Source organism: Papaver somniferum, chromosome 9, assembly GCF_003573695.1.
Source record: "Papaver somniferum cultivar HN1 chromosome 9, ASM357369v1, whole genome shotgun sequence".
NCBI classification, from domain to species: domain Eukaryota; kingdom Viridiplantae; phylum Streptophyta; class Magnoliopsida; order Ranunculales; family Papaveraceae; genus Papaver; species Papaver somniferum.
Genome location: NC_039366.1, coordinates 1444206 through 1471550, shown reverse-complemented (window position 1 = coordinate 1471550; position 27345 = coordinate 1444206). Strand labels below are relative to the sequence as shown.

The 27345-nt window shown below is 40.0% G+C and overlaps 1 protein-coding gene across 1 annotated transcript; it reads right to left on the bottom strand.

The window, feature by feature from the left end:
- Positions 1-1452: 1452 nt before the first annotated feature.
- On the bottom strand, positions 1453-5301 carry LOC113313142 (pectin acetylesterase 5-like). Its single transcript, XM_026561868.1, has 12 exons — positions 5043-5301; positions 4837-4919; positions 3858-3987; positions 3653-3729; positions 3436-3525; positions 3161-3285; positions 3005-3065; positions 2861-2914; positions 2641-2718; positions 2455-2554; positions 2182-2327; positions 1453-1947 (listed from the first exon to the last, which is right to left on the bottom strand). The coding sequence occupies exons 1-12, from the start codon at positions 5260-5262 to the stop codon at positions 1816-1818; spliced, it is 1296 nt and encodes a 431-aa protein (XP_026417653.1). The 5' UTR covers positions 5263-5301; the 3' UTR covers positions 1453-1815.
- Between the last annotated feature and the right edge of the window lie 22044 nt (positions 5302-27345).

Genomic DNA, 27345 nt, shown 5'->3' with positions numbered 1-27345 from the left:
CAAATCAGGTCAAAGTCGCCATTATTGACTATTTGACGAAGAAACTCTTTGTGCGAGATAATGTTTCATCACGAAATAATCTCCTAGGGAAATATGTGTTACGAAGGATCACTAAAGTGCCCTACAAGACACTGGCCGCGAAATGGAGATAAGCGAAATAAGCTAACTTGGTTGAGAAGATAGGCCAAAAAATAGATAAATTATGGTGCAAGAAAAGAGACAGGTGTCCCGACAACCCCATGTGAGGATAGCGAAAAGAAAGGGAAAAACTTTATATAAAATGATCCGGGCGAAGTAAAGGGCACCTCCGCGAGAATGTAGCGAAGTAAAATGAGCTGTACTCCATTAGGGTTAGCTGGCCTATGAGTAGAGGTCCTTGGGCAAGATGTGGGAGGGCAGATTTTAGTTGAGTGGGAGAGCTTTAGAGGAGATTAGGGTTTCCTTGTGTTTAAGAACTTGTACTTTGATTTCTTTGTATGATTCATCAATAAAGATTTTGGGGTTCATATTATTAAACATGTCTTAGATCTTCGTTACTTTCCTTTTGGGTGTACTACTTTTGGGTGTACTACTGGATTTTCAGTAGTTACAAATTCGGTTTTTGTGTGGTTCTGGCGCTCAGTCTGTCCAGAAGCACTGAGTGAAGAATACTACCTTTCCATATATCAAATTTAGCCACATATCCCCTGTCGATACCTTTGTTATGAAAGACGCATTCGGCGCTCCCTTAGGCAATAAAAACGCCCTAGGCGCCGAGATGTGCAGAGTTTTTGTTTTTTTTTTTCTTAAATTTTTCCACGAGCACCTAGGCGCTAGCGCCTAACACACATGACTCGATACATATTACTTGGACTGCAAGCGTAAAGATTCCATTAACATTTTAACCAACCATGATCTGATGTAGATGGTACTAAAATGTTGTCTATCTGATCATAATCAAGCCGTCAACATAAGATGTATAATTTTGAAAACAGAATTCAGAGAAACAAATGAATGACCCTATCTACACTTTCTACCTGCCAATTACCGTAAGAGGAGTTCAAAAGAAAAGCTGCTGTCTTTATAAACTTAACAACTGCCCATATCGTGTACCAGTTCTGATGTCATACTGAACTTTTTGCTCCTACTTCGAAATTTGTAAGGACGTCGCTCTTCCTTGCGACAACTGCTAAGACGCTCGTCCTATTTATTCTCCTAGAAAATACATTCGATATGATTTCTTCGGGGAGACTGTTTAGGTGAGTAAGGCGCCTTCCTAGATGATTAGGGAAATCGGCCATAAACCATGAAAACTTAAGGAAAATCAAATTATAATTGAACTTAAAAACAAACTGAGACCTTAAACCTTAAACCTTAGTTCTCACTGCCAAACTTTAGAAGTCCTTTCGCTTCCCACAATGCTTGGCAACAGATGTACCTTTGTATATCATACAGAGATCAAGGCCCCAGAAATGAAGAATTTGGAATTTGTATATACGCAGAGGTTGTAGTTTCACAAAATATAAAAGAAAGAATGAATACTATTTAGTATAGTTATGACGAAGGCAACAACTGACATGCCTATGGAAATCATACCGCACAGTTTTCTGTTGGCATCACAGAAGTTGAAAAGAATACAAAGATCTGAATTTACAGCTCCCATATGTGTTCTCATTTTCGATATGAATGGCCTCTTTTTTGGGAGGGTACTCCGAATAGTGGGTACCTCGTAGGACCTCCACCCGCCTACTCGGGTCTTGCCTGCAAAGTTTCTCTGACGCCCAATTTTCATTAAGAGCTAGATTGTACCTCGTCGCACATCAAGTATACCTTGATCTAAGCTCGTCTTGATTTATGAAAAGCACTAAAGTCCAAATCGTGACAAGTAGGATTGGAGGGGTATGGCCCATCAATTTCCTTAACAGCTTTTCTGTCGAAATACCAATCCCCAACTGCTTCTGCAATTGTCTGTTGAAAAGAGTGTCAAAGAGGCTTTAAACACATTGTAAGATCTCAGAACTACAACACCATTTCAAGCTATTGTAGTCGTTTCAAAACCCAAACAGAACATTGGGCTTATATCAATCATTCTCTGTGATAGTTATGCACATTTAAGACTTGTAGCATCATGCATTACATTTATAGAGAATGACAGGACTAGGGTAACTCAACATCTAGAAATAGAGTCGAGCAAATTATCACCTTATTGTTGATTCTTGGAGAGTCCACCGAATGCCATGTGTTAGTTATCCATGTCTGGCAATGCGAAAAACATGAGTTTATGAACATACCCATGTTCCTGCTATGTTGGAATTGTTTCAGCTCCTCTAGCATAGAATCACGGAATCCTGTGAATGATAGGTTATTAAATGAGTGACTAAGAAAGAACATTATAATGCCGTACTTCATATTTGGCCACATATTCCCTGCTGATAGACGAGTGGACTAAATCTTTAATTGTAAGCAAGGTATTACCGTGCAGTATCTCAATTTGATTTGGATTACAATCCTTAATATTCCGTTTACATCTTAGCCAACTATGATCTGATGTAGATGGCACCAAAATGTTGTGTATCTGATCATGATCAAACCATAAACATAAGACAGATTCTAAAAACAGAATTCCGAGAAACAAATGAAGACGATATGTACACTTAGTACCTGCCACCAATCGTAAGAAGGATTCACAAGAAAAACCGGTGTCTTTATGTACTTAACAAAATTTTGGGGAAATAAACACTGGAAATAGCATTTCAAAAGACGTTAGAGCTGTATGTTAGGAGGTACACAATTTACAACAGCAAAGGAGCAGAAGAATACGGTAGATACAGTCAACAAATACTTATATTAGAAAATACATATCTATGAAAGTGACACCTGCCTCGGATGATTCCATTTTCGACATACAGTCCTTCGGTAAACTCTTCGTCACTCCCTGAGAAATGATAATAATACAAAATATTGATAAAAACTGCCATTGAACTCAGATGACCACATAAGCTCTTCTTTAAATGAAAAAGCACACCTGAAGATTTGATACAGCCCGATAGAAAGATCGCATGGTGCGCTCTCCAGAAACGTCATTCCTGAAGAGGCAGCAACACAGTGTGCAATAAATAGCATAAGTTACGGTGGAGAAATGAGCAAATGTTTGAAGTACATTGTCATATCATATACATACTCATCCAAGAAAAATCCTGCATCTGAGAGACATTTGGCATTAACTTCTTTAGGCAGCATTTCTTGAAAATCATCACAATGTATGAGCGTCGCCAATCCTCCAGCAGAGCAGCCGGAAAGCAGAGCCTGCATATTCCATATCATTAAATCAATACTGAAAAAGGAACCTATGGCAGGAGAGTTTTCAAAAAGAGGATTTGAGTACAAGCATCAACTTTTTAATGTCAGCTGCCTCACTCACTGGAGAAAAATATATGTATGTTTTCAACTACAGACCTGTCGAGCATTAGCCAAACCTAATGAAAGGAGTTCCTCCATGACTGCATCCCAGATGAGCTGACCTCTAAAGAAGAGTCCTGAACTACTCTATACCAGAAAAGGCAGTGGAGAACTGTAATTACTTAATGATACCTTCATAGTGATGTGAAATCAAATAAGACAATACAAATTGAAACATCTTAAAGGAATGCTCAAAATTTTCCAGTGAATATACCTCGGGTTCACTTTGATTCCCAGCAAATGACGCCCCATCACAATAACGTATCTTTACTCTGTTCCAGTTAAAGAACTCTAAAGAATGGAAGAACAAGAAACGCGTCTAAGAAACTTACACCTACCGAAAAGTAAAGGTTGAAAAGATTATAAAATATCAAGAGTACAACATAACCACTAAGTGCTTGCGGAAGTAGATGTATTACCAGGATTCTGTGACTCAATATTGCTCAAAATGCCAGTAAAAGGAACTTTACTATCCATAAACTTTGACGATCCTAACGCAGTCCCCTTGCGTATATTACACTTCTCCACCGTATCACACCAACCACCACCCTTGACAAGAAAGAATAAAAAAAAAGAAAAAAAGCACACCACGTAAACAACAAACAACTCTATATCATTTTTAAGGAACACATTAGTTTGTCGTCTTGTCCAAATAACAGAAATTGAATTCAACAATATGTACCAGGACTAATATCATCAGCATTAGTCCCCTTCTGTAAAAGAGTGTTTTACAAAAGGATATCACAATTGACAACCCAATTCAAGCCTACTAACTGCTGAGCCACAACAGTTTATTTCCATGTCAGTATTAGCCCTTTACGCCACGAGAACTTCCATAATGAAAGTTTCAAACCATAGCATTGATAAATCCATGTGTTAGAGTTGCACTTGTATTATAGATTACAACTAATCCTACACGGGGGAAAGTAAAAACTAGTCTAGTTATAGTTTCACCACGACATGGCACTATAGCGTTTCAAATACCAAGAGTGCAGACACAACACATATATCAAACCTATAAAACTGTTTAAATGGGGACAACACAGTTGTCTACTGTGCTTGCAGTATTCCATGACCCCAATGAAATTCTCACGTAACAATTAAACATCTGTTTGTTTGATTCGTGGATTACTACAGTGTACACATAGTCCCACAAGGGCTCATAAATATTGCCCCCACTGAATAGCACAGACGCGTCCTAAACAGTGTCACTCATGGACCAGGACGACTAGGCGTCACTGCAGTGAATTCCTCTAACTACATGACCCAATTTTCTTTCACAAATTCATAAATGCACCACACAAATAAATTATATATGTCTCTCAACTGCAAATACAAGAAGCGGTTCAACAAATTGGAAGGGTAAAAAGTAGCAATAGAATTACTGTGTGTATGTACCTCAATGTGAAGAAGCCAATTCTCAGAACCAGAATCAAAACCCTTGCTGAAATGATACCCAGGTGAACTCCCATCTAAGCAAACTATCTCCCACCATTCAAAAATCCAAAACTTTAGCCCAAATTACACAATTTTATATAAAAGAAATTGCCCCAAATCACAAAATTAACTGAAAATTCACTAATTGAGTTAAGAAATTGGATTACCAGCTCCTTTTTGCTGAGCGTTCTGCAATAAAATCAAATCAACAAGTGACTCCTCATCGAGAAGAGGAGTGGTTATCTGGTTTTGATTAGGAACTCGATCTGATGATGATGATGATGAATCGAGAGTCAAAATGATAGCTAATGAAACAACAGTGAACCCAATGGCTGATATTATCCATTCCTTTTTGCCCCATTTTGACCAGAGCAGAGATTTTGCCATGGATGATGATGATGATAAGTTTACTGCTTCACTCTCTGATTAGAGAAAGACTGTTTGGGTAATCAGAAGTCAACAACCACTAATAAGGGTTTGATTCGTGATGGGCCGGTCCTGGTAAAATGGCACGACAAATAATCCAGGTTGGACCGTTCGGGCTTGTAAACCAGAGGGTAGGGGCTTCTTGGAAGCGCACTGTTGGTTCTATATGAACCGCTGAAATCGCCGAAGAAGAGCAGAGGGGCTACTTTTGGGCCCACAGTTTTAAGATGTGTGAGGGAGGAGGTTTATTTGCGTTTTTTTTTTACGGTTCATTGAAACTTTTTGATGATACTAGTTTGTCGTCCGTGCTACGCACGGATTCTTGCTTATGGACTCTTGGTGTTCTAAATTTAACTTCACCAAATAATTGTAGTTCCCGAAAAACCGAACAAATTTACCCACAAGAAAACAACCCATTCGCTGTCAAAGAATAAAAGAAAACTGCTAAATAAGTATTGTACCTCGGCCATCAATGGGTCGCCGAATAATAAGGTCTATAAACATGGAATCCTTAGAAATGCGTTGACGCACAATGGTTTTTGTATATACCCATCTGACAGGTCAATTTTTATTCTCGATGATAGTAATTTAGTTTTGATGGTCTATGCGATATATTTGAAATGCCAATATACATCAGACCAAGTATATCATATATAGTGATGTCCTTAATCAGAACACCTGACTAAAGATTAACAAAGAGCATGCGGGGTGGTGTTCCAAAATAGGAATAAACATAAATATATTTTTTTCTTTAAATAGGAATAAACATAAAAATTAGTTGCATCCCGGTGATGGGAGTTTCATTTCATACTCATTTAAGCATGTATGAAGTAAAATTTAACGCAGATAACAGATGTTATCAAGAAAAGAGCGTGACCAAAGATTTGGCACAATCAACTCGAGTTTATTTTTCTTAATGATTGTAATTAATTTTTCGTAAGTAAAATTTATTTGTGACCGAAAAAATAATCATTGTATATTAAACGATATCAGGCCTTCCCGCAAACTTAATCTAGTACCTTTTTTATTGGTTTCTGTTGTCTTCCTTCAATATTGATAGAAATATTGGCAAGTAATATCTGCGTCTACTAATTAAACAATATTATTAACTTCTCATATAAACACGATACCTACAAAGACCGTACAACAAATCTTCTGGCATGTATAAATAACATAATTACCTTTTTTGCATAGCCTAAATTTCTGGTACGTCCAATTCACAAATATTTTGGTTGTGTATGTAGAGAATAATAGACAGTATAAATATGCATTTTACAAAGGGAAGTGCTATACCCCGCGACACTGCAGGACGGGTTTATAAGCTAGCAAACTCTTACCCGTTAGATTATTAGCTTATACCATCTCTCACCTACTGGTGGGTTTTCAAAATTTGTTGTAGTGATAGTGGTAAAAAGATTCGTTTCGGACTTGTGAAGGAAATGGAATTTTTAGATTTAATAAAAATATATATACAAAAATATTAACAATGGGCGAGAGGTACTGGGACTAAGGATTTGGCCGAATTCACTACACACGGTTCATTCATATATTCTTTGACAATTTAAAACTCAATAAAATTAACATGGACTCTGATTTTGCCAAGATAGATTCTCAAAACATCGATTGTAAGTCCTAAGCATGATGTATCAAAACACCTAAGCTAAGCATACATCATCAAATTAAATAACAACCAATTAATTCAAATCATATTTCAATTTTAAATTAATGCAAAAGTCATAAAAAGGAATAAAATAAATTTACCCGTGTATGAAATTCACTCTCCTCCGTCGTCCCAGTGTTGGGTTTAGCTCATCATGATAAAAACACGCTCAAAATATTTATTTATTTCTCAAATGGTGTTTACAATGAAGAGAAGAAGAGAAAATGGTGTAAACAGCTAATGTGCGACCCACAGGAAGCGTCACAAAAGAACGATAAAAGAGAAGTGCTATTGTCGCTGTGGTTCTAAGACCCACACCTACGACCCACGCCTGTGAGTCTGTTTCACTGTTGATAAACGACTGTCCCTGCGAGTCTGTTCTTCGTGTTCTTGGTGTTCTTCATCATCAGAAGGAGCAGAAACAGAGTTTCATCAACTCTTGATTTCTCGCTCCTGAGCTCTCCTATCGACCCCAAACTCTCGACCCACCTTCTAGGACACCCAGGGAACCTATTTATACCCAACAGCGACAAGAAACGCTCATTAACTCTCCATGATCCTCCATTACTCGGTGTTAAAAGAAAATATTTTCCGAATATTTTCTTCCCTGAAATGATTCTCCACGCGTAAACAGCTTCTGATACTCCCTTATTTAGCTTCTACACGCATCTTCAATGACTAAGTGTCATCCAAACACGAGCAGCACACATCAAACTTGCTGAAAATCCGTGAATATCATTTTCAAACCCGTGTTGCCCTGATTTCTTCCACGTGATTATCCAGCCAAATTCAGTCGAAACAATCACCCATACCAGCTCTGTTATGATATATTACATCTTTCCACAAAGTTTCAGCGATTGAATCGCACAAAATCACGTCCAAATGCAATCGAGAAAATCTTCCTGTGAAGAGCAAATATTTTCCCGCCAAAATATTTTTTTGAATTTGTGAAGAAGGTCACCCCTTATCCAGTGGTCGCCCCCTTATCCGTTGCTGGAGTTCGAATAACACCTGTCCCTTGGGGTGCCTTTAGTTTCTGGGGTGTTTCCAACACTTTTTCTGGGTTCCTCCGGTGCATTTCTGGGGTGCCTTTAGTACTCTATCCTAGGGTGTAAAACACCACTTTTCAAGCCAATTTCGCCGCAAGAGCTTATTTTTCCAAAAACATCTACACAAATATAAAATAACACCATAAGTATTTAATCGAGTCTAACAATACAAAACATTGAGAACAAAATAAACACATAAATGCGTCTATCAAATATCCCCAAACTTATTATTTGCTAGTCCTCGAGCAAAATTTATTTTTGAAAAGTGACCGAGTTAATCTCGGGTGGGTTTATCAGAGGTGTACCCACAAAAAACCATTTACTCCAAAACCTAGCTATCTACGCAGAACCTTGGAAGGCACTAAAGAATCTCCTTGGTTGGCATACAAACATTGACTATAGGAGGAAGTACCCTGATGCGAAATTCCAAAATTCATACATAAGTCACAGAGCTCTACTCAGATAGTTTCACTATGAACATCATAACCGGAGTCAAAACTAATCACATAGATAGATAATGAGATGGATATATAAAAACATAGATGGTTTTGATGTTTACTAGGTGAACGGTGTTTCCCATATCTATCTGAAGGCCACTACTAGGATGAACCTATCATAATGGACTGAGATACCGCTCTGACTAATATCAACACACTGGTATATACAAGGGAACCAGTGATTGACTACATAGAACAATTTTTTTTTTTTGACATGAATAGATCTTTTGGATCCAAGCGCATGCTTCTTGTCAGCAGATTATATGATAGTTCTCACGGGTCCTGCATTCCAAGCTTTCTTAGGCGACGGAGACAGGGAGAACACACACATATTGCTATCCAAGTGTTAATGTTTATTCCGATTGGTCTAATTGGTATGGTCTTTTTTTTTTTTTGATATCTCAATCACTCTATTCCACCCTAGCAGTGGTAATAACTTGAATCGTGGGCCCCACCTACTCTCTTAGAGAAACATAGTTTAAAAACAAAACAAAATAAGAAAAGAAGTGAAAAGGATTCAACGAGATATGGTGAAACTATCATGTTATTACTAACACCTGAGCTCTGTGCTTTTATGAATAGACTCTTTCGATGTTTCCATCTAATCAGATTGGTTCCTTAACTCCTATAACCAAGATGTTCCCATCCACTTAGATTGGTTAGTGCCAACCTTAATAAGCATAAATTTCTAGGCTCTGGAGTTTATTTATTTATTCTGCAACTGAAAAGTTTCTCCCATACCCACAAACTTAAATCTAACATTGTCCTCAATGTTCTAAAGATAAAATTAAAAGCATGAACAAGGAGAGAAATTGTTACTATTTGAAGCAAAAGAGTTAAGGAAAGATATTACCGTGTTGCATGAGATTGGGTTACCTCCCAAGAAGCGCTAAGTTTAAAGTCTTCAGCCAGACATCGGAAGGAATTAGTCATCTCATAGAATCAAAAAGTAACAGTCTAAATAATTGTGGGTCTTCAAAACCAAAAAGAGCTGACCAAAGGAAACTACAATAACCCAAGAAATTGAACAAGGATAGCATGCCCTTATCTAGTTTCCTGATTAAAATATTTATATCTAATTGTGGTTCAGGTTCAGGTTCTATGAAAGGGTCTAAGTAAAATATTTTCATTGGTTGCGTTTCTTCATAGGTGGGATCTGAATCATTAGGTCCTAGAGTCTGGAAAAACTCAAATAAGAACATAGAAGCACAAAACAGTAACTTAAATAATTGAGGATCCTCTAAGTCAATCAGGTTTGACTTACATAACTGACCACAATGAGAGTAGTTGTCATTCTTAAGAAAATGGGTCGATTCTATCAACCTAAAGTACCTAGGCTTAGTCTCAGAACTTAATAAGTGACACATTTGAAATTTATACGTTCCCACAATTGGAAGCAAACTATTTGGTGGGAAAACAAATTCAATCTTGGTATTATTTCCTGGGCAAACCACATCAACCAGAGGATGGGTTTCTAATGACTGAACTTCTTCCTGGACATCATTAGGTTCGGAAAAACGTGTATGAAGGTAATCTTGTAAAATGGTCGAGGCAGAGATATCAAGTCCAAAATGAGGGATCTTTGAAAGAGCTAAAGGTATGGCACAAGGAGAATGATAATCACCCCCAAACTTAGATTTTTGGGTATCTCTAGATAGACTAGCTACAATTTCCTTAATTTCTAGATCATTGGAATCCTGAAAATAGTCAATTGCTCCTTCGAGGTTATACTCAAGCGATGCATCCTTACTCATACTGAATAGCTCTACGAGTTCATTTTCTTCGCCTAAGACTATTGTTTCTAAGTCGCTAGACTCTAAAACAACATTTTCGGAATAAACCCGTTCCTCTAAAGCATTATCGGCTTCGTAATCAAAAGGAAAAATTACATCGTCTAAAACGGTGGTATCCCTAATCAAATCCTCGTCCTTTTGAATAGGTGAATAATCATAAAAATTATTTGAATTTGAACTAGAATCATTATAAAGCTCAATTAGATTAATAAATTCCTGATCACTATGCCTACACATTTCAGATTCTTCATTACTATTATCCTCATCATAATAGTACGAAGATGATTGAACCTTATCTAAATAAGTAGTGTCTTTTATTCTAACCTCGTCCTCTAAATTAGGCAAATATTCACTATTGATATCAAGGGTAGAATTAGAAACACTATTTTGGAAATTTAGATCATTTCGAGCAGCATTAGCTAACTGTTCATTTTCTGCCTCTAGACGTGCCTGAATTTCACTGAGCATAACACTTATACGTTCACTACTCTCGTTTATCATCTCAGAATACCGTGTACACTCTTATTTTAAACTATTCATTGCAACTAAAACGTTTATACGTCCTTTAATCCGTTGTTGGGTCTCTTCTAGAGAAGGACCAGGTTCAGAAATATCATAATCAGGACTAGTTTTTAAGTAATTTTCCAAAAACGCGTAACTAGTACTATAATGTTCCTGATTTTCTTGCTCGTAAGACCAATTCGCGTGTGGATATTAATTGGGCTTACTATGGTATGAACCATAACCTTGAAAAGGATGGCGTTCCCAACTAGTATTCCCAACATGGTCATAGAAAGGATGATGTCCATATTCAAATTCAGGTCGATAATCATTGTATTGGCTTCTATCATACCAGTTCGACATTCTTAATTGCAAGGGAATTCTACACAATCACAAACAAGGATGACTCGACCAAATCAAACCTATAGAATCTAGCAAACAAAAAGCATGATGGATCCACTTAGATTGTTTTCTATACTAGCTACTATTCCTTCGAAAAGGAATTCGTTACAATTTGAGCACACCCCTCTGGAATCAATTCGAGCTAATGTAAGTTGAATCGAGGCGAGGGAAGCTCAGTGGAGCTTTGATACCCAAGGCCTCACCGCTGTCACAAGGCGGCGCAGTCACGCATTCAACTTACAGAAACCATCAAGAACTTTGAAGTATGCTTAAAAGAGTAACCAATATTTTTCGAAAGATTTTCCTACCAAGCTCGTTACTCTATCGTTCTCGTTCTAATCAGATTTTAAGCTTGGGTTCGCGTTAGTTTCGTTTACCTAAGGCGGGCAAGAAGGGAACGGTGATGAAATCCGAAACCTTATCTTATATTGCCAGTTCTTGCCCTTTACTAGGAAATTAAAGAAGCCGGTTCAGTCCTCAACATATAATCACCTTAAGGCAGACAGTAAACCCGCTGACAGGAGATTCGCGGGTGTTTAGAAGTTTACCTCCCGTACCAGATGGGCGAAGAACCGCTGTAGTCGACTCGGGCCACTGACTCCGGTGTCAGTGTGCGAACCCGAGGGGCCAAGACGATATTGTAATCGTCGTCCTTCCCTGCAAACAATTTATATTTAATTTTTTTTTATATATAACCCTTCCGTAGGGTTTAAAATTAAAATAAATTGCCCAAAGTCCAGTCCAATGAAAAGAAATACAAAAAATAATAATAATAATAATTACAAAAAAAAAATGGAAAGTCTCTTAAAAAAATAAAATAAATAAATAATTCTCTCTCTCTTTTTTTTTTCTCTCTTTTTTCTTTATTTTTTTGCTTTGTCTTTTTTCCTTCTCTTTTAGCTTTAAGCTTTGATTCCAAAGTCTTTAGTATCCAACTTCAAACCTGTATTACAAAGACACAACCAAAGAGACGTAAAAAGAACAAATGGAATAATAAAAAATAATAAAAACCTAAAAATTCTACCTAAGCACAAATCCGCGTCGGCAGCGCCAAAATTTGGTGGGTTTTCAAAAATTTTTGTAGTGATAGTGGTAAAAAGATTCGTTTCAGACTTGTGAAGGAAATTGAATTTTTATATTTAATAAAATATATATACAAAAATATTAACAATGGGCGAGAGGTACTGGGACTAAGGATTTGGCCGAATTCACTATACACGGTTCATTCATATATTCTTTGACAATTTAAAACTCAATAAAATTAACATGGACTCTGATTTTGCCAAGATAGATTCTCAAAACATCGATTGTAAGTCCTAAGCATGATGTATCAAAACACCTAAGCTAAGCATACATCATCAAATTAAATAACAACCAATTAATTCAAATCATATTTCAATTTTAAATTAATGCAAAAGTCATAAAAAGGAATAAAATAAATTTACCCGTGTATGAAATTCACTCTCCTCCGTCGTCCCAGTGTTGGGTTTAGCTCATCATGATAAAAACACGCTCAAAATATTTATTTATTGCTCAAATGGTGTTTACAATGAAGAGAAGAAGAGAAAAAGAGAAAATGGTGTAAACAGCTAATGTGCGACCCACAGGAAGCGTCACAAAAGAACGATAAAAGAGAAGTGCTATTGTCGCTGTGGTTCTAAGACCCACACCTACGACCCACGCCTGTGAGTCTGTTTCACTGTTGATAAACGACTGTCCCTGCGAGTCTGTTCTTCGTGTTCTTGGTGTTCTTCATCATCAGCAGGAGCAGAAACAGAGTTTCATCAACTTTTGATTTCTCGCTCCTGAGCTCTCCTATCGACCCCAAACTCTCGACCCACCTTCTAGGACACCCAGGGAACCTATTTATACCCAACAACGACAAGAAATCACGCTCATTAACTCTCCATGATCCTCCATGGTGTTAAAAGAAAATATTTTCCGAATATTTTCTTCCCTGAAATGATTCTCCACGCGTAAACAGCTTCTGATACTCCCTTATTTAGCTTCTACACGCATCTTCAATGACTAAGTGTCATCCAAACACGAGCAGCACACATTAAACTTGCTGAAAATCCGTGAATATCATTTTCAAACCCGTGTTGCCCTGATTTCTTCCATGTGATTATCCAGCCAAATTCAGTCGAAACAATCACCCATACCAGCTCTGTTATGATATATTACATCTTTCCACAAAGTTTCAGCGATTGAATCGCACAAAATCACGTCCAAATGCAATCGAGAAAATCTGCCAGTGAAGAGCAAATATTTTCCCGCCAAAATATTTTTTTGAATTTGTGAAGAAGGTCACCCCTTATCCAGTGGTCTCCCCCTTATCCGTTGCTGGAGTCCGAATAACACATGTCCCTTGGGGTGCCTTTAGTAATTTTTCTGGGGTGTTTCCAACACTTTTTCTGGGTTCCTCCGGTGCATTTCTGGGGTGTCTTTAGTACTCTATCCTAGGGTGTAAAACACCACTTTTCGAGCCAATTTCGCCGCAAGAGCTTATTTTTCCAAAAACATCTACAAAAATATAAAATAACACAATAAGTATTTAATCGAGTCTAACAATACAGAACATTGAGAGCAAAATAGACACATAAATGCGTCTATCACCTACAGCTGTAAATACCAAATTAATTCCCTAAAACTCTTATCATTTTAGAAGAAAAATAAATATTTTCTTTGGATCTCTATTCTCATGGGCTACTTTTCCCATTTTCCTTCTGACAAAAAGAAAGAGAAAATCGTTTCCATATTTTTCTTGGAAACAACTTGAATTAAATATAGAAAAGTTTAACTTTGAAGGTGAATCTTGATTTGGTTTGATTTTCCTTTAAGACTTTGTTATGTTTTTCTTCTTGATTACTCTATTTTTTGATTGAAGGTGTAGTTGGTGAGGATGGTGTAAACGAAGAGAGATGTATTCTTAATGTGGTGTTTATGTAATGTATTGGTGGAGGTGATGGAAGTGTTTTTGGTGATTGTATACAATAATAAACAATAGATTAATTTTGAATGGACATAATAATTTTACTTTCCTAGAATTGTTCTGGTTCCAGTACGTACATTTAAATGCATTTCCATATACAGTAATTGTTATTTCCACATTTGACTTTGCTAGGGAACATCTTCCCTTCCTCTATTGTTGCCTGAAAAGTGAATATTTTGTCAAGTTGCCATCGAAATCAATATTTTGCCATGTATATCAAAAAGATTAGTTAAATACGACAAAATCTTCAGTATGTATTACGGTATCTCATTTTCGTTATCTGCTCAACTTATTAGGCTTCACAGGCTCCCGGTGTTGTGAAAGGTTTTCGAAATGCACATGTACTTATAATCATATGATCTATCCTCTGACTTGCAAGTAATGAAGAATATCAACAGAAAACAAGCGAAAAAGTATACAATCAATCTAGATCATCAAATGATGGAGATCGCTCTTGCTCAAGTATTTAAAACTAAAGTTGATGGATCTACCAGTTTACATTGATCTTGATTTTCCATAGTTGTTAGAGACAAATAATGGTGTATCTTGGATTTTATTACTGGTGACAGTAACCTATTTAATGCAAGCTACAACTAATGCCAAGGTTTTTCGGATTCGAGATCTCTCGGAAAGCCTTTTGAGGCCTGACTTTTTTACTGAAGATGATCCAAGCAGTTACACATTGTTATTCTTAGTTTTTTTTTTCTTTTTGTTATTCTCAGGTATGCCTCCAACCTCCTTGGAGGATCAATTAGATAGTTAAACGGGAATAAGATACAGGGTGTCTTTAGATCCTTACTCGAGTATCTTTGAGAGTTCACTCTCATATCCTCTTTTCTTTTTAGTTAATTTTCCTATTCAAGACAAAACACCTTGCCAAAAGATTTCCTTAAACATCAAGATTTACCATAAACATCAAGATTTATCCAATAAATTTACCCCATAATTGATAAACGGATGGAATCAAATAACATGAAATCCTAAAAAACAGGGATAATATACTCTTCGCCACCACTTTCTGGTCCTGGACAGGCAATGCCTACTAAATTGACTTTCCCTAGTAGTATGGATTTCTGAGCAGAAACCAAATGCATCGCTTGCACAACAAAAAAAACACGAAATAAAATTGTCATTAGTATTTAGCCAGTCAACTAACCTGATTCAACAATATGTCGACTTTCATCAAAATGGAGACTTCCATAAGAGTTCAAAATTTCATATGAACAAAATTGGTTGTATAATTTTTCTCATGTTTATGCAGTTAAATATATAAACTAATAGTAAAAACCTAAAATAGCGAAATCAAGAGCAATGAGCATCACCTTGCAAATGGTACCCCGTGCATTAGAACCAAGACATATGAGGTGCAAAACCAAATTGAATAAACAGAAGTAACACCAATGTGACAAAAACAAAAAACCATAGAAATAAAAATGATTCTAAGTTTATCTTGCAGTTGGTGGCTTGAGCAGTAGAAGAACTTCAATTGACCAAGGAGAATTTGTACAAAAAAAAAGAAAAAAAAAAGCAGATTTGATAAGTTAATTACTGTCTATTTTATAGTTGGTGTTGTTGGTAGTTAAAAGTGAGATTGAAGATCAAATAAGACGAAAATATTTATGTTTCTTATGTACATGGACCTGCAATTTAAAATGAATATAAGGGATTTATTTAATATTTATATAATAGTTCTCACTTTTAAGTTAAAACTCAATCTCGAGGAAATTAACTTAAGCTAATGGTGCAAAACATGCTAGCTTACAAATGGTTTTTAAACCAGTAAGTGGTTAAGTTATACCCGATATTTTCATAACTATGGTGATGAAAACAAAGAACCTATAGTTGATTATGAAGAACCTTGCAATCCCATAAAATCAACTACTTCTCCTCTTCACTGCGAGGAGGTATCAGCAACATCTAGACAACAAAATCTACAAAAAAAGAAAAAAAAAACTAAGAATACCATTGTTTATGGGTGAAAATCGTTTCTGCTGATTTTGGTAATTTTGGTGGGTGAGTGAGAAATAGATCTAAACCCTAAACAAATGTACTTCACGGGAGTACTTTAGATTCGAGAGATCAATCTATACAAATCTGGCCTCAACCAAGAAATGGCCGTTCCGGATTTGCTTCAGCCACAAAGAGGAGGAGAAGGGCTGGTTTAGGGAGGGAAGCGAAGAGAGTGTTGAGACCAGAGCAATTCTGGAAGAGTGGTACTTGACTTGTATCAGAAGGTGAAATCTAGCAAGAGTTTCCTTTCTGAGTGTTGTATTTTTTCCATCACCAAAAACTTGTGTCTTGGTGGAAATAGGTAAAATCTATTTATACAAGTCCAAGTGAAACGTACTCTGGCCCCGTAAGAAAAGAAACGGAAGAGTTAAATGGAAAGAGGTGGTAACGCCCGTTATTGATGTAATTTGATGGAATTGATGTTCGATAATGAAAGAGCGTTTCACCATTACTTACTGCATTTACTAACCGTTTTATTCTTATGACACTTTATTGAAACGGCATTTGTGTATGCCGCACGCTGTAGACCGCCAAACCAAAACCCTAATGAGCATCTCCCAGTTTGTGACATACGTTTTGATGTCCCGAGTGCTTTCGTGGAAAACATGTAGCATGTCGCTGGTGTTCGATAATTTGAGCTTGAGAGACTTGCCGGCTCAGTGGCGACCTTTGATGGTTGAGATTTTGCATAAGAAGAATCGTGGCCTTTGATGTAGGCGCGGCATGCCAAAGTGCGAGGATTGCACGACATGTGCCAATGGCATGTGTGGCATGCCTCGGCCCTGGGTTGCACGTTGGGTGCAAGTGGAAGTTCCAAAGTGCAAGTGTTGCACTGCATGTGCCAATGGCATGTGTGGTATGCCTTGGACCTAGGTTGCACGTCGGGTGCAAGTGGAAATGCCAAAGTGCAAGTGTTGCACGACATGTGCCAATGGCATGTGTGGTATGCCTTGGCCCTAGGTTGCACGGCTGGGCATGCCAGGTTGCAAGGGTTGCACGGCATGTGCCAATGGCGCGTGTGGCGGCTTTGGCCCTAGGTTGCACGACTTGGCATGCCAGGTTGCAAGGGTTGCACGGCATGTGCCAATGGCGCGTGTGGCGGCTTTGGACCTAGGTTGCACGGATTGGCATGCCAGGTTGCAAGGGTTGCACGACATGTGCCAATGGCGCATGTGGCGGCTTTGGCCCTAGGTTGCACGGCTTGGCATGCCAGGTTGCAAGGGTTGCACGGCATGTGCCAATGGCGCGTGTGGCGGCTTTGGCCCTAGGTTGCACGGCTTGGCATGCCAGGTTTCAAGGGTTGCACGATATGTTCCAATGGCGCGTGTGGCGGCTTTGGCCCTAGGTTGCACGGCTTGGCATGCCAGGTTGAAAGGGTTGCACTGCATGTGCCAATGGCGCGTGTGACGGCTTTTTCCCTAGGTTGCACGGCTTGGCATGCCAGGTTGCAAGGGTTGCACGGCATGTGACAATGGCGCGTTGGCGAATTTGGACCTAGGTTGCACGTCTTGGCATGCCAGGTTGCAAGGGTTGCACCACATGTGCCAATGGCGCGTGTGGCGGCTTTGGCCCTAGGTTGCACTGCTTGGCTGCAAGGGTTGCACGACATGTGCCATGACGCGTGTGGCGGCTTTGGCCCTAGGTTGCACGCTTGGCATGCCAGGTTGCAAGGGTTGCACGACATGTGCCAATGGCGCTGTGGCGATTTGGCCCTAGGTTGCACTTGGCATGCCAGGTTGCAAGGGTTGCACGGAATGTGCCAATGGCGGTGTGGCGGTTTGGCCCTAGGTTTGCACGGCTTGGTATGCCAGGTTGCAAGGGTTGCACGAATGTGCCAATGGCGGTTTGGCCCTAGGTGGCAGGCTGGCATGCCAGGTTGCAAGTTTGCACGCATGTGCCAATGGGTATGGCGGCTTTGGCCCTAGGTTGCACGGCTTGGCATGCCAGGTTGCAAGGTTTGCACGGCATGTGCCAATGGCGCATGTGGTGGATTTGGCCCTAGGTTGTACGGCTTAGCATGCCAGGTTGCAAGGGTTGCATGGCATGTGCCAATGGCGCGCGCTTTTGGCATGGTTGCCATTTTGTGGAATGGTGGTGCGTTTTGGATTTTTGGCATGGTTAACGTGATGATTGCGCGTTGCTTTGCGGTTTGGAACGGTTGCTACATCTAGTGAAATGATTGCATGTGTATTTGCGGTTTGGCATGGTTGCCATATTTAGCGCAATGGTTGCGCGTTATTTGTAGTTTTGGCATGGTTTCTATATTTTGCACAATGATTGCATGGTACATGCAATTTCTATGTTTTGTGTGATGAGTGCACGGTGCGTGCATTTGGCATGTTTTCCATGCTTTTGCGCAATGATTGCACGGTACGTGCAATTGCTATGTTTTGTGTGATGTTTGCAGGGTACGTGCATTTGGCATGTTACGTGACATGTGTGAGTGGCATGATTGCCATGCTTTGGCGCAGTGATTGCACGGTACGTGCAATTGCTATGTTCTGCGCGATGATTGCACGGTGTGTGCATTTGGCATGTTTGCCATGCTCTTTGCGTAATGGTTGCGCGATATGTGTGAATTTAGGTTTTCGCGCATCGAAAACCTAATTTAGTATTTGAAAAAGTGTACCCTGGTGATTTTTACATCTAATAAATGTGCTAGTGTCACAGTTGACGTCATGCTATACGTGAGGTTTTACGGTTTTACCCTTTCTTCAAAAACCACCATCAACATTAAGTCCCCTGCTTAGCTTGGAACAGGGGCCTTGTTGCGAGGTAAGCATAAAATGGTGACAGACGAGGATAGAACTGAGACAGTAAGTCGTGAAAGAGGGTCAAGGAGATTTGTCTGACCTTTTTCGAGATGTAGGTAAGAATCCACAATCCTCGTATCTGGCAGCTTTGCACAAATCCCAGTATGACTAGGTGTTTTTGGGGCCAGGCTTTGGAACGCGAGGCGGAGATTCTACAATAGACTTGACACGGAAGGGACTTGTCAGCACCAATAAGATTGGAATGGGTGTGGGCCACTTGAAAGAGCATGGCGTTCGCAAAGGGAAAGCACGGATTGGCAAGGCCGGGCATTGATTGGAAAGGGAGGCATGGATGACACAGTGTCGGCGTGGCTAGCGTTGAGCGTTGGTAATGCTTGCGCTGGAAGGGAAGCGCTGGTATGGAATGGCATGGACAGTGTTGAATGTTGGTAAGGCCGGTACCGATAAGGAAGGTGTGGCTGGCGCAGACTGCATGGCCGACACGGACTGGTATGATTAGCGGTAAGTGTTGGTAAGGCCGGCACTGAAAAGGAAAATGCGTGCGTTTTGGAAGTGGCGAGGCTGGCTATTGCGGGCCCGGCTGCCTTTCTTCATGCGTGGCTTTAGCAGAGAGTTCTTCCCCTTTTACAAAAAAAATCTGGAAACGTTAAGTCCATGAAAGCGCGTTGCTCTCCCTTTCCCCTTTTTAGCGTTTGTGCATATATTACTGCTGGTGAAATTGCGTCATCTCCCTCTTTCTAGTTGTTTGTTGGTGCAGGTAAGGTAAGATTCGTTCTTCTCCCGATATCGTGATGGGGTCTCCTAGTAACGATGGCACCGCCAGATCTTTGGAGAGATGTTCCAGGATTGGTGAAGACCGATATTCTTCCCATGAGGAGTCATTGGACAGGATCGGGTCTCTGTTTTGCGAAATCATAGGAATCATCCAGGATATTCCTTTGATCTACCCATGCGAGGCACAGGCGAATGGCCAGACTTCTATGGATTCCTACATGGATGAGTCAGGGAACCCTACTCAAAAGGATGCTGAGAAAACCTCTGGGACGTACGGAAAAAACTTTGCTGGTGATGCTGGGGGAATCATGGTGGCGTACATCGAGTCAACTGCTGGAACAGAAACTAAGAAGAGGTTGGATATCGTCGCTGCTGAGACGGTGTCCAGGTGGGACATGGAGGATGTTGTTGTTGACACGTCTTCCTTATGGAATCTTTGCTGCCCGAGGGATTGCTGGGGAAAGTGTTTGAAGAAGCTATGATAAGGGCGTCAGGGATTCGAGCTTCTGCCGGCGAATAGTTTTCTTCTTTTTACTGCTTCTTCTTGTTTCCTAGTCGTTTTGATGTCTTGCAAATCCCCTTTTTCTTGTACTCATGCTGAACTTGGTATTTTGTTGATCAGTGTACCTCTTGTGGCTTTGTATTGAATAAAACTTATAAACCAGGACTTCTACAGGAAAGAATTGTTTTGCTTTCTATGTTATTTTTTCTGGAGCTTCCAGTTGATTGAAAATGGTCTTCTTGGTACGGTTATGATTTCTGCTTAGGTTTGGACGGGTAAATTTTTTTTTTTTTTGAGATTCGGAAATTTTACTAGAGGGGAAAGATAAGATTGCTTAATAATAGAAAAACTGGAACCCTGCTGGAAAAATGGAAGTGGTGCATTTATCTCGGGGGAATACAATTATAATGGTTGAAAGGGAAATTACTGCAGGAAATGTCAGAGAGTGGATGTCGGAGGGCGAGGCAGTATGACATTTCAGGTGCTAAAGGCTTCGAGCCATTGTGAGTGAACCAGCACACCTTCCAATTTGTCCGTGTTGATGAGCTTGCAGTAACCTCCTAAAAGGATGCCAGCCACCAGATATGGTTCATCTTCCTTTCCTTCAGGAGGGTTCTTTCGAACCGTCATATTCACTGTCATCTTTCCGACTTGAAATGAGGTAGCCCTGACCACCATATCGCCGATATGGAACGGGTTTGGTTTTTGTACGATTTCTCGGTTTCTGCTTTCGTCATCTTCGAGGGCAATTTTCAAGTCCTTGGCGAAGCGCTTGAAGGGCCTAGCGTTCCATTAACAACTATTGACAACATCGTTCTCGGTAATCATGCTGAGTCCCCATGACGGGTTACGACGAGGAGTGACTGATTGTATAGATAGTTATTCCGTCAGACTTATTTTGGTTCGGAGTTCGTGAGCCAGCGTCGACAGGCTTTCCCCAGGTAATTAAGTTTCGTCAGTAAGTTGTTGACACAGCAGCAGGTTAGCTGGTTTGTTGGATACCCTTTCGGGCGTTGTCATGGGGTAGAGGGGATGTTCCTAGTTTTGTTTTGTTGTCGAATATCCAAGAGCGTCCCAGGACCATGTCGTAACTCAATTCTTTGACAATGTGGAACCTTCCATGTGTCGCAATATTTCATACGTTTCGAGATTGACGTAGCCGGGTGCGTTTAGGTTTCTTCCCTCAAGGTCCCTGATAATTGATGCAGTACGGACAACCTCTTGCTTTGTTATTCCTGCTGCTTTCAGGGTCTTGAAAGTAACAACGTTGAATTCTGAGGACGCATCGATTAGTGTGTTGCTAAATTCGGTGCTCTTCAAATGGACCGTGGTTAGCAGTCCCCAGTTGCCCTTCTCAGTAGCATCCTCAACGAAGACTTGTGCTTTTGGTGCGGCTTCTGTAGCAGGAAAAAGCCGTTTGCCAGACACTATTCAGTTAAGGGCCGTGAAAATGTCTTGGTGTTGTACCCTGGAGAAGTAGAGGATTTCGCATACGTGCTGCATCATGGATTGTTAGGTTTCATGTACGGAGTCCCCAGGGATTCTGCAATTCCTTACAGGAAGCGGTTCCCTATGTACTCCTTCGTTCCCTAACCGAAGCTCTCCTGCTTCTACCTTTTCCTTGAAAATGTGCTTCAGCTTGTTGAAGTCGCTAGTCGGGTGATGGACGAACCTGTGGTAGTGGCAGTATTTGGGGTTCGCCATCTCGGCCTCAGTTGGTGGGCGTCTGAGAGGCGGCAGTCTGATGACATCATATTGAACCCATGCTTCTAAAAGTTCGATTACTTCCTCGATTGGAAACGAGAAGTCCACATCATCCTATCTTGTTTTATGATGAGATTCGGGAGCCTTAGTCGCAGCTTTCCGCGGTGGAGCTGCCCGTTGTGCCGGGGATGTGCGTTTAGGGTGATGATCCATCATCGTGGATTTCCTCTTCCCTCTTTAATCCACCACGCTTACATAGGAGGGCCAGTGTTGTACGTCTTGTTAAGGAGGCGCACGCGTCTCCGGATTTCGCGTACATCTTCACCTCTGGATGGTCTGGTTCTTTATAATAAAGTCGGAGCTGTCGTGGCTGATCGTTTGGCAGCTTCATGGAGTTCGGAGAACGTCTGGAATCGTAGGTTCTCCAGTAAGGCGCGGTAGATGGGAGTCATGCCATTGATACATGAATTCACTAATTGTTGTTCGGTCACATTCGGATCGTGGAAGTTCATTGCTTGGATCCTGAATCTCTTGACGAACTCATTTGGATGCTCGTTATTTTGTTGGAATATCCTCCCTAGATATGAGAGAGTGACTTGTTCAGACACGAAGAAATACTCCCTGTAGAATGACGTAACCATTTCACCCCAATTGCGGATCCTTCCTGGTGTGATACTGTTCTACCACGTGTATGCTCTTCCGGTAAGCGATTTCGAAAACTCCCTTAAGCGGAGAACGTGGTTGTACTCGTGTTCTCCCAAGGCCTCCAGTAATCGTGAGATATGTACTCGTGCATTACCGGTTCCATCATACAAAGCGAACTAACGAGACGAGTACCCTTTTGGGAGGGGAATTCTTTGGATCTCCATTGGGTAAGGAGGTTAGTGCTGATGTGTATCCGTCTCATCGTTTTTGATTCGGGTTTGGAGAAGCCGCTCCAAATCTTATCGTGTGACAAAATTGGACGGATGATTTCTTACTATCGAGGATCCAGCACGAATTTCTTCGCCTGTGTCAGTGCGCCCTGCTGAGGTGCCGGCACCAGGGATATTGGGAGTGTCTGTCCTTGACTCTGGTCGGTGCAGTTCCCGCAGTGTTGAGGTGCTGGCCTCAGGGTTGTTGGGAGTGTCAGTCCTTGATCCCGGCTGGCGTGACTCCCGTGGCAGCCGTTCTGTTAAAGCCTTGAGAAAAACAAGCACCTCTTTCTGGGTCGAAACCATGTCTGTCTGGGCTCTAGCAAGAACTTCTTGTCTATCCATCATATCGGCGATGGTGACATAAGGTCTGGCTCCTCTGGTTTCTCTCCCCGGTGGTGGAGTAGACGTTATTCGGGCGGCAGTTGGAAGTGGCGTGCTTGCTGAAGCGTTAGGGACAGTAGTGGCGGATGTAGCTCTGGTGACTGGTGGTGTAATGCTTGAAGGAGCAACTTCCTTACCGCTTGGGTTAGCGGATTGTTTAGGAGAATTCGGAGTAGAGGCGGCCCTGTCTCTGGTGACTGGTGGCGTAACGCTTGAAGGGGCACCTTCCCTTTTGCCAAGGTCAGCAAGTGATGTAGCAGTGACGTTGGAAGAACCATCAGCGCCAGGAGCAGTTTCCATATTGGTGCTTTCAGAGTTTGTCGCGGATACAAACCTTAGCTCTACCATGCTAAAAGAATAGAACTAGAAAGGCAATGCTGGAAACCGCAAGTCAACTTTGAAACTGAGAGATTGATCTCCCACTGTGGTCGCCAATTATTTATGGGTGAAAATCGTTTCTGCTGATTTTGGTAATTTCGGTGGGTGAGTGAGAAATAGATCTAAACCCCAAAAAATGTACTGCACGGGAGTACTTTAGATTCGAGAGATCAATATATAAAAATCTAGCCTAAACCAAGAAATGGTCGTTCCGGATTTGCTTCGGTTACAAAGAGGAGGAGAAGGGCTGGTTTAGGGAGGGAAGCGAAGAGAGTGTTGAGACCAGAGCAGTTCTGGAAGAGTAGTACTTGACTTGTATCAGAAGGTGAAAGCTTTGAGAAAGCTAGCAAGAGTTTCCTTTCTGAGTGTTGTATTTCTCCATGACCAAAAACTTGTGTCTTGGTGGAAATAGGTAAAACCTATTTATACAAGTCCAAGAGAAACGTACTCTGGCCCCGTAAGAAAAGAAACAGATGAGTTAAATGGGAACAGGTGGTAACGCCTAGTATTGATGGAATTTGATAGAATTGATGTTCCATAACGAAATAGCGTTTCACCATTACTTCCTGCATTTACTAAAATTTTTATTCTTATTACACTTTCTTGAAGCGGGCATTTGTGTATGTCGCACGCTGTAGACCGCCAAACCAAAACCCTAATGAGCATCCCCCAGTTTGTGACATATGTTTTGATGTCTCGAGTGTTTTCGTGGAAAACATGTAGCATGTCGCTGGTGTTCGATAAGTTGAGCTTGAGAGACTTTCCGGCTCAGTGGCGACCTTTGATGGTTGAGATTTTGCATAAGAGGAATCGTGGCCTTTGATGTAGGCGATGCATGCCAAAGTTCAAGGGTTGCACGGCATGTGCCAATGGCATGCCTCGGCCCTGGGTTGCACGTCGGGTGCAAGTGGAAGTGCCAAAGTGAAAGTGTTGCACGACATTTTCCAATGGCATGCGTGGTATGCCTTGTCCCTAGGTTGCACGTCGGACGCAAGTGGAAATGCCAAGGTGCAAGTGTTGCAAGGTCCGAAGATACCCCACTTAGGGTGCGGTCTTGTAACCACAAAACCTCATCCGTGGTGAGATACGAGACTGCGAAATCAACTGGTTGTTGATACCGGATGGGAAGATCCATAATCTTAACCCGATAGAGGTAAGCTTCCTTGAAAGGGCAACCAGTGGGAAGATAAGGACAACACCCTCCATTAGGGAGCTGAATTGTGTCAAAAGACGACAATGTTATGGGGCTTTTACTCACGGGAGTACTTAGGATTGTCGCATTGTCGCATAGAGATATCCTGAAGAGGCAATAATACAAGAGATGATAAAGCAAGATCAATGGGTCATTGCATGAAAGTGTAAAGACTGCCTGCGATTTTGCCGCCCGACCAAATAGAGGCAACAATAAGACCTCTACATAGGGAGGAGAAGTAAGACCATACTAGACACACATAGACCTGTATATTATGATAATTATATTATTATGATGCAATTCTAATAGTGCAGGAATAAGGAAAACGAAGCAACAATACCATGCGATACGATGAACTAAAGATGGACAAAGAACAAAGGTAAGTAACTCAACATTATCTATACATTACATGACATGAGCATTGCATACGCATTCATGACATAAGCATCGCATAAGCATTACATGACATAAGCATCGCATACACATTTCATCGCATAAGTGTTTTCTCTCAATTATTTCGCATAAGAAATTTGAAGACATTATACTCAAAGAAGAAAGACGTGAAAATCAATTCGCTCATCCAGCACTATCTTAAGGGTTCTTCCCTCATAGATAAAGAATAGAGGCAACTATGGATTATCAAGAAAACATTTTTTACTCTTTATCTTATCGGTCAGAATCATTTCCAAAGAAGACGCTCATTCATGAATAACAAGAATTCTCACCAACAATAGAGTAAGAGAAATAGAAGACATGAAATAGGAATCACATCAAAAAAGTTTTGCATGATTGATTTGCAATACTTCTTATATTTCGAGGATTAGTACTTTTTATACTTCTTCAAGAATACTTCATACTTCTTCAAGGATACTTCATACTTCTTATACTTCTTCGAGGATACTTCATACTTTGCATACTTCAAGAAATGATACTTCTCAAAGCTTCGGAACTTCACAAAAGAATAGAGGCAAGTACGTACTTTTCAAGACTAGTATTCTTTCGCTCGTTCCTTCAACAACAAAGATCAAAGACTATTCCAACAACATGCATCTCGCACCAACAATTACAACAAAGTGGATTTTTCCTTGAAGATCACTCTTAAAGCGATATTCAAGAAAAAATAGGCAAAATGTAGGATCAAAATATCGCATAGGACAAATCAAGTGTGCGACATTCATATAAGTCTATGCGAGTTCTATTAATATTAGGAGTGCGAGAACGTAGTATGAGCGTGGGATAGTGTCGCATGGAGATTCCGTAAATAGGGGAAATATGAATTGTACTCCACTACATGTGAGTTGTCATCCACTATGTAAACATCTATATAAAGAGAAATGCAGGAGAGAGAAAGGGAATACACTTTTAGGAAAGAGACTCACTTTAGGAAAGAGACACACTTTATATGAGGACACGTTCTGTAGAGAGAGAAGGTGGAATTGGTATTATTATTATTATTATTATTATTATCTCCTTCTTCTTCCTTCATCAACCTAGAGCTCCAAATATTCATTAATGGAGTCTCAATGTAATTTATATGTAATTTTAATAATCATAGTGAAACCTAACCCCGTGGATGTAGATCACATTGATCGAACCACGTAAATCCTTGTGTCTCTCTTTACAATTTAGCACTTCAAACTTTATTTTGATTGTGAAATAGATTTAGATCTAGAATTTAGTAATGGGGTGTGTTGTAGGATTTCCTGCAACTACAGTTGTTGTACCCCACTTTTTCAAAAACAATGAGTTTGTCGATTATTATCTATAGTAGAAGTTACGGATGAAATCTTCTTGATTTATTTATAATGCGTCATTATCTTTAAGTTCATTATGTTTATCATGAACTATGAGGACAAGAGCAGGGAAAAGTGATGGAATTAGTTGTTTTCATTTTTTTCTTGGTATGAATAGGTGTTACATTTAGATTTATCTATAAAATGAGTACTTTTGACTTTTCTAAAGTAGGTCCCTCTATCCACATTTAAGACATTTGTGCAACCTAGAAAGTTCAACTTCTCGAGTCCCAATAATAAACCTAGCTAAATTGGGACCTATACCACTTAATTGGGGTCTATAGATACATGACAAAATAGTGTCATTAACAAGTAATTTCTAAAAACCCCTCGTCCACTATTTATGTTAATTCCTAATATGCCCTTATTAAATTAGTGATGATTAATTTAGTTAATATTTGTTAAATTAATTAGTGTTTGAGTTTGAATATTATAGTGTTAGGATTAGAGTAGAAATGCATTTTCTTTTTTAAGGTATGAAGGGAAAGAAGAAGAAGAGGGAAAAAACAAAAAAAAAACTAGGGTTTGTGATTTTCTTACCAAAAATGAAACTTTATAGTGATGATGAAGACTCTAGTAGTGATGAAGAAGTGGGTGCATCAGATTATCATGATTTCGATCCTTCCGAATTGGATAATTTGTTGAATGAAGAAGAGCATGACAACCAAAAAATGCTTGAGGATATTATTCAAGCACAAGAACAATATCGTCGGGAAGAAGAAGGT